The sequence below is a fragment of the Orycteropus afer genome, unplaced genomic scaffold (genome assembly GCF_000298275.1).
Source record: "Orycteropus afer afer isolate SDZICR_OR568_19922 unplaced genomic scaffold, OryAfe1.0 scaffold00018, whole genome shotgun sequence".
Taxonomy (NCBI): domain Eukaryota; kingdom Metazoa; phylum Chordata; class Mammalia; order Tubulidentata; family Orycteropodidae; genus Orycteropus; species Orycteropus afer.
The window spans coordinates 1,315,711-1,323,305 of NW_006921605.1; the positions used below are offsets into that span (position 1 = coordinate 1,315,711).

Consider the following 7,595-nt stretch of genomic DNA (forward strand, 5'->3'; position numbering starts at 1 on the left):
GGCTGTATGGTCTTTCCAGGGCAAGCACCCACCCACCCACCTTCACCCCCTGTGCAGCCTCCAGGGACGCGGTGAGGGCTGCACCAGGTCACTAGTGTCCCCAAGGCCGGCAGCTGCTCGGCACCAGCCCCGTCTCTCCCCGCCAGCAGCGGGCCACACCGCGCTCAGGAGGAAGAGACACACGGCCTGCAGTGGGAGAAAGCAGACCCAAGATGTATCACAAAGTGCAAAAGTCCTGTATTTCAACCAGTCCCGAGTCCCAGTAGCCGATGGCTGGTCTGCACTGCAAAAGGGACGACCAAAGGGGGAGGCGGACCGCCAGCTGGGTCCTGACCCTCCCAGTCACTCCAAAGGCACAAGGTTTCAGGGATGGCGGCAAGATGTGGAAGGGCCATCTGGACCCAGGGTTCCCTGGTGGCGGGATGCACCGGCACCCCAGCTCGGTCTGGGCAGATGGGCGCAGGCCGTACTGATTAAGGGCTCGGCACTGCCGTCTCAGGGCAGAGAGGGGCAGTCTTCTTCCTGCACACCTCCAGACACTGTGCTCGGGCCTCTCCCTGGCCATGCCATCGTGTCACTTCTGAGGACTCAGGGCCCGTAGGGGCGCCCCCTGTACGTAAGCCAGGACAGCGTTATGCAGACAGCTGGCCCTCTGGGCCTCGTCCTCGCGGATGCGCGCGATCTCCGCCTCCTTGAGGCGAAGCTTCTCCCGCAGGGAGGCGTTCTCGCTCTCCTTGTCCAGCAGCGCCTCCCGGTGGTCACTTGAGATGACTGCAGGGAGAGGGGTCGGTGAGCCCCGTGGCCTCCAGGACGCACTCCCAGGCGCCAGGGGTCTTCTCACCTTTCAGCTGGCGCTCCAGGGCAGCCACCTTCTCCCTGAGCCCCTCCTGTGCCGTGAGCTGGGCCTGCAGGTGCCCCGTCTGCTCCTGCAGCTCGAGCCGCACCCGGGTCACCTCCGCCACTTTCTCCTGGTCCTTGCGGCTCAGCTCCTGGCAGCAGGGGGTGGGATAAGACACAGCTGGGCCCCCTGGAGCCAGTGGCGGTGGGTGTGGGGTGAGGCGCAGGTGCGGACCGTCTCCCTTACCTGCTGTAACTCTTGTAGGCGCCGCTGCAGGCCATCCACCTGCAGGCTGAGCTGGCTGGCCCGTGCCTGGGCGTCGGCCATCACCTGCTTCTGCTGCAGGCAAGCATTCTGGGCCTCATCCCGAGCCTGTGCCAACAGCCGCAGCTTCTCCTCCAGGTGGGCCAGGCGCTGTTGCTGGGGCGGGGAGGGTGGTGAGCACCCGTGGGCCCTGTCCTGCCAAACGGCAGGTTCCTCGAGCTGGGACGAGGGACCGTCAGCACGTGGAGTCACAGGATGCAGCTCTATCAGCCACCCACCATGGCCCAGGTTATGGCCAGTTCTGTCCCGAGCCTTCCGGAAGCACGCCTTCCTGGGTGGCTCCTCAAGTCCCAGGTGGACTCTACCCACCCCTCCTTTCTTTCATCCAGCTACAGGCTCTAGGGCCACATGCCTGCACCAGAGTCCAAAGCTGTGTTCAAGCCGGGCCACCTGGCCATGGTGCTGGGGGACGGGAGTGTGCTCCTATGAACTCCCCGACCCCACTTTGTCTGTCAGCTCATCTTCCCCCAGAACCCAGCCTGGTATCCACACAGCCCTCACTGGCCTGGCCCCGTGCACCCCTGTCCCTAAGGGACCTGGCTGGGCACAGCGGTACCTCCTCCAGGCGAACTTGGGTCTTGGCCTTAACGAGCTCTTCCTCAACCTGCCCTCGCTCGCTGAGTGCGGCTGCCTTCACACGGCTCAGGTCCTGCACAGCAGATCCCACTCACAGCCCCTGCTGGGCCAGGCCCTCCCAAACACCAAACGTCACACTAGCAACTGGCTAGACCTCCCCCCACCAGCCTCTTAAAGGTCTCATGGCTGCTGCTGGAATTTCCTTTCCCAGGTAGGGTTTCCCCTGGCTGGGAACCCAAGGCCATCCCAATCTCTGGTTTTAGTGATTCCGAGGGCCCCCAAGTAGGCACTGTCCCCTCCCTGCCTGGCACCAAGGATGCACACCTCCTCCAAGGTCAGTCTTGTGGCCTCCAGCCTCTGCACCCGCTCCTGCAGGGCCCGCTCACTCTCCTCCACATGCCGGGCCATGTGCTCCACCTGTGACAATGCCAAGCTGTGAGGGGCTCCCCCTCCCCTCTACGGGAGCCCGTGTTCTTTCTGGGAAAATGCTGCCTTCAAGGAAGACTTAGCAAGGAGAGCGGAGAGCACAGCGTGGGCGCCAGGACACACGCCTTGTCCGGAGCCTGGGGTACAGAGTGTGTTTGAGCGTCCCCCTCAGATCGCTGCTGGGAAGACCCAGGCCTGGCATCTGCCCAGTCGTTATGCCAGCACCCAGGGGGTGTGGGTGAACACCGGTCTGGGGACCCACACCATGGGCACCCTGGGGTCCCAGGAGAGCAGAGAAGCCAGCAGGGCGGGGAGAAGTGGCACCTCTCTGACACGCAGCTGCTCTGAATCCTCCAGGCTCTGCTTGAACCTCCTCTTCTCCACGTCCAGGCGCTCTGGGGCCGGGGGGAGATGAGCTGAGACTCCCCAAGAGCCCCTCCCAAGGCCTCTGTCTACCCCTCGAGTCCTGGGACCCACCCTCAGCCTGGACAACCCGCAGCTTCAGCTCAGCCACCGTGTTGGTCAGCTCTTGCTTGGCCAGGAACAGCCGCTCCTGCTGGGACTTTACGTTCTGCTCCAAGTCTTCCACCTGCCACGCGGCACCACGTCAGGGAGGCCGGGGCCCCGGCCCCCCTCCCCCAGCACCTTGGCCTCACCTGCCCGCCCCTGTACCTGGTTCCGCAGCAACAGGTTCTTCTCGTTGGCAGCAGACAAGTCCCGAAGGAGCTTAGACTCTCGCGCGGAGGCTTCCTGGGGGGTGGGGTTGAGAAGCATGGGGTCACCCTGCTGCCGAGCACCACCAGCTCTGCTCCCCCCACCCCCTCACCCCCCGGCCACCTGCTGCTCCAGCCTCCGCTCCTCTGCCTGCTTGTGTGACAGACCGAGCCGCTCCTGCTCAGAAGCAGCCAGGAGCTCGCCCAGGTCCCGGGTCTTGTGCTCCGACAGCGCCAGGGCAGCCTCTGTCATCTGCAGTCTGTAGAGAGTAGGCGGCCACCCGTGACCGAGGGTCCAGTGGGCCGCCCACCTCCTGGGCAGGCCCGGCAGACCCTCAGCCAGCTCAGCACCTTGCATGCGCCTTGCCATCTTCTCACTCTCTGGTCCCCGGTTCAGACCTCATCTGACACCTCCTTCAGGGGCTCTCTCTGGGTTGGCACCCCAGCCCATCCCATTTCCACTATGAGGCTCTAGCAACATTCATGACTTGGCATCTGTTTTCTATCATCTCTCTGGTCCCCAGGACGTGCCCCCTCAAGCATCAAGACCCCTTCTTGGCACTCTCAGCCCTTACTTGGCCTTTAGCGCGTTGACGATGGAGTGCCTCTCTTTCAGGGCATCCTGCAGCTGGCCCACGCGGGTGGCTGAAGTCCTGGGGGCACAGCGGAGGGTCCAGCGGATGCCCAACACCTGGGCCTCCACCCTCACAGCAGGCACCCGTTCCTGCACGCCTGCCCTGGCCCCCGACAGGAAGCACCCTGCAGCCACCTCAGAAAACATACTCTACAGGCTCCTGGTCTTGGGGTCACAGAGGTCTGTACACCCCAAGCGGAGCTGGGGCTGCTGACCTGAAGCCTGAACACCTCCCCCACCGCCACCCTGGTCCACCACCCCCTCCAGGTCCCTCACCCCTCAACCCCCCAAGTCACTCACCTGTTGCTCTGGGCTATCTCCTCTCGCTGCTTGTCAATGGTCTCCATCAAGTCCAGGAACTACAAAAGCAGCTGAGCCTGTGGGTACGTGGGGCCCTGCCGGCCCCCTCGCCAGGGAGGAAAGGCGGGCAGACACCCACCACGTCCCTGGTCCCCCACCCACTCGGAGGACAGATCCCCACAGAGGGCACCTCAAGGACGGGGGGCTCTAGGCTCTGGGCCCAAAGGGAAGAAGCCTGGGGGCAGGGTGTAGATGGGGCAGCACCCCTGCCACACCTGCTTGGATTTCTCCTCCTGCAGGTTGCGAATCTCCTTGCTTAGCACATGGGTGCGCTCCTGGCTCTCCCGCAAGGCCACCTGCCGGTCCCGGTTACGGTGCACGGCCTGCTCTGTCGGAGGTGGTCACACATCACCCCCGGGGATGGGGTAGGGGTATGCCTGGCACCCGTCAGGCACCAGCTTGCCTGAGTGCCCAACACTGGAGGCGGCTTGATGTGCCAACCAACCAGCCCTCCCTCGGGAGCCTGCGAGTGAGGGGCCGGGAGGGCAGCGGGAGATGAGGCCCGGGAAGGCCGCAGGCCCGCTCCATCTTCAGGGTGGGATGCTTTCAAGAGCTTCCTGTTCAGAGCCCCAACCCAACCCCCTTCCCTGGAAGAGGGGTCGCACCTCACCCGCACATGCGCCCTTACCCACGGCTTTGAGGACATCACCAGGGATGTTGTTTCCGGCCAGCTCCAGCCTCCACAGGGTTCTGTTGCTGGGGAGACTACTCAGCAGGGCCCGTCCCCCCAGGAGACCAATGCTGTTCCAGCGCAGGTCTGCAAGGGAAGCTGCCGTCAAGGGTGGCACGGGAGCAGGGGTGGGCTTCACTCTTCAGGGTGGGGCAGGGCCCCTCCTCCCAACCCTGCCCTCCACACCCACACCTCAGGACAGCCACTGGGGCAGTCCCTGCGCTGGGGGCCTCACCCAGCTGCTGTAGGCTGGAGTTGCTGTTCAGGGCCAGGGCCAGCTCCTCGGCCCCTCTGTGGTTGACCTGGTTGTTGCGGAGGTCCAGCTGCCGCAGGGCCTCATTGGCCCCGAGGCCCATGCAGAAGGTGGCGAAGGCCTCCTCCCACGCGCCCAAGCTGTTCCACTCCAGGTTGAGGCTGCACAAGGATGGTCGGGAAGGTGCTGCCCCAGGGAACCTGCTGGCCCACCTCCCACCCCGTGCCCAGGCCACAGGGGCCCAGCCTGGGATGCTGGGGGTGGGGGATGGAGGCACGTGGCCCATCTGGACCACCTGCTCCACGGCACTGGTGGCTTGCAGAAGGCCTGTGGGGCCACTCCTGAAGCAGGCAGAGACGGGGAGCAAGGGTGCGGCTGGACGGTCCTCACCTCTGGATGGACTTATTCTGCCGAAGGAGTTTGCCCAGGACCTCAGCCCCCACGGCACAGAGATTGTTGCCCTAGGACGGGAGGGCACAAAACATTCACCAGCTACCTGGACCAGACTCGAGATGGAAGGGGCAGCCCCTCTCAGGGGCCAGTTCCCCTGGCTTCCTGTGGGCAGGGGCCTCCTGGAGCAGTCCATTAGGCTGCATGTGGGGTCATCCAGAAAACACCTCCTCACCATCAGGACGTGGGCTTACTCGTCAGAACGTGGGACCCTGAGTCCTAGGAACCTCACAGCCTCACGTGATCTCTGGCTTCTATTGAGCCTCCAGGTCACTGGGACATCCCATCCCCAGTACCCAGCCTCGGGGTGTGTGCCTGGAGCTCAGGCTCCCTCACAGGCACATGCCAGCCAACTCTGTCCCAGCCTCGGGGGTTCCAACCAGAGCACCAGGCCCCCTCATGGGGACTGTCCCAGCCTCGGGGGTTTGGCTGGAGTGCAGGCCCCTCACCTTCAGGTCCAGGAGCCGCACGACGGTGTTGGAGCAGAGGCCCTGGAGCAGTAGCCTGGTGCCTGCAGGGGAGGAAGGACCTCCTGCTGCTGGTCCCTGCAGGAGACCCCCACCCCGCCAGGGCCGCCTCACCCAACTCGGGGGCCTTAGGGCTTCCCTGCCCCTGGTCTCGCAGGAAGCTGCCGTTCACTGGGCTAACGTGTGCCTTTAAGGTCGGGTCCCTGGACCTGACTGTGCAGTGCCCTGCAGCAGAGCGACCCCGGCGGGTGCCGGCTGGGCCCAGGGCTCGACCCCAGCCCAGGGCCCGGCGCCCACCTGCCTCGCTCAGCATGCAGTCTCTGAGTACCAGCTCGGTGAACAACGCCTGGCTGGGCAGCAGCCGACCCAGGGCCCCGCAGGTGTCGGCCGTCAGGCTCCGCGCGGCCAGGTCCAGCCGGCCCCTGTGGGGCTCCTGCAGCTGCCGCAGCACCGCCTCCTGGGGCTCGGCGCCGTGCTCCCGGCACAGCCGGCTGTAGGCGCGCCGGAACTCTTCCATGCCCGGGCACACGGGGCTGTGGGCGACCGGCCGGAAAACGGGGACGCTGTCCCCAGGGGTCCTGCCTACGGTGCCCCTGCCAGCTCAGCGCGGGACTCAGCGCGGGAGGCGCTGCCGCGGCAGGCGTGACGGCGGTGGGAACAAGAGGAGCTGGTTCCCGAGGCGGGAGAACGGGGTGCAGGGAGCCCACTCGGTCGAGGTGGGGGCGGCCGCCGGCCGGCCCAGCAGGGCGCTCAGGGCCCAAGCCTCGCCATCCGGGCCTTTGCTCGGACGCCCCCCGCTCTGCGTGTCGCGGCCGCGGCCCCCAGCCTTGCCCTCGCGCACGAGCACCCGGCCCTGGCTCCTTCTCCGCTGCTATCTGCGCGGCCGCCGCGGCGCCTCAGTATCCAGGAAGAGCGGGGCGTGCCGGGAAGGGGCCGGCGGAGCCGACAACCCCCAGGGGGCTTCGCGCAGGAGGTGCTTGCTGCGGGCCAATAAGAGAGAGGGGACGAGGCCGTGCTCCGGGCTCATTGGTGTGGCGCGAGAGGGCGCGCGCTCTGAGAGGGCGCGCTCCGGGCTGATTGGCTGAGAGCGTGGGGCGGGACTCCAAGGGCGCTCTCCGAGCTGATTGGCTGGGGGTGCCGGGCGGGGCTCCGCGGCGCGCGCGGAGGCAGCTGGCATGGAGGGAGTCGGAGCCGGAGCCGGAGCCGGAGCCGGAGCCGGAGCCGGAGTCGGGTTCCGGAAGGTGAGCGGGCTGGCAGAGGTGTATAAGGAGCGGCTGGGCCGGAGCCGCAGCCCGGAGGAGAGGCCAACCCCGCGTCCCGCCTGGCAGTGCGCTCCGACCTCCGCGCTTTCCCCGGGCGGCCCAGCCCCTGCGGTGCCGACCGACGCCGTCCGGAGGCAGCCCCCGGGGTGGGAGGCGCGGGGGCCCGCGGGCGTGTCCCGAGGCCGAGAAGGACACCAGAGGCCTGAGAGGGACAGCGCTCCGCGGGGCCTGCGCACCACGCGTCCCCAGGCCTCTCTTAAGGGTGCGGAAGGCGCTGGGACAGTGTGACTCGGAGCCGGGGCCAGGCAGCGCCCTGCCTGCCCTGCTGATGGCTCTGCCCGTTGTCTGGTGGTGACAGGGGCCCTGTGCTCCGCTTCTCGTCTCCGCGCGCTTCAGCTGCTCAGGAGGCGGCCTCCTTTTCCTCGGGCCGCCGGTATGTTTGGGTCCTTCCAAGGCTTTGTAAGCACGCCGCACCTGTGTCTGCCAGGTATGGTCCTGTGCACTTGACATCCACACACCCAGTGTTCACACCCCTGGATGCCAGCTACCAGCCCCACCCCGTTCTACCCACGAGGAAACTGAGGCACAGAGGGCGAAGCCACACAGCCGTCTCCATACGTCG

General features: G+C 66.5%; 1 protein-coding gene across 1 annotated transcript; it reads right to left on the reverse strand.

Moving 5' to 3' along the window:
* Positions 1-574: 574 nt before the first annotated feature.
* LRRC45 (leucine rich repeat containing 45) lies at positions 575-6,228 on the reverse strand. The gene is made up of 17 exons (XM_007959564.1): positions 6,009-6,228; positions 5,694-5,755; positions 5,185-5,255; positions 4,777-4,955; positions 4,500-4,628; positions 4,087-4,199; positions 3,812-3,870; positions 3,453-3,530; positions 3,002-3,137; positions 2,837-2,914; positions 2,642-2,753; positions 2,489-2,559; positions 2,063-2,155; positions 1,719-1,811; positions 1,085-1,258; positions 842-989; positions 575-771 (listed from the first exon to the last, which is right to left on the reverse strand). Exons 1-17 carry the CDS (start codon positions 6,226-6,228, stop codon positions 575-577), a joined length of 2,013 nt encoding a protein of 670 aa, XP_007957755.1.
* Positions 6,229-7,595: the final 1,367 nt, after the last annotated feature.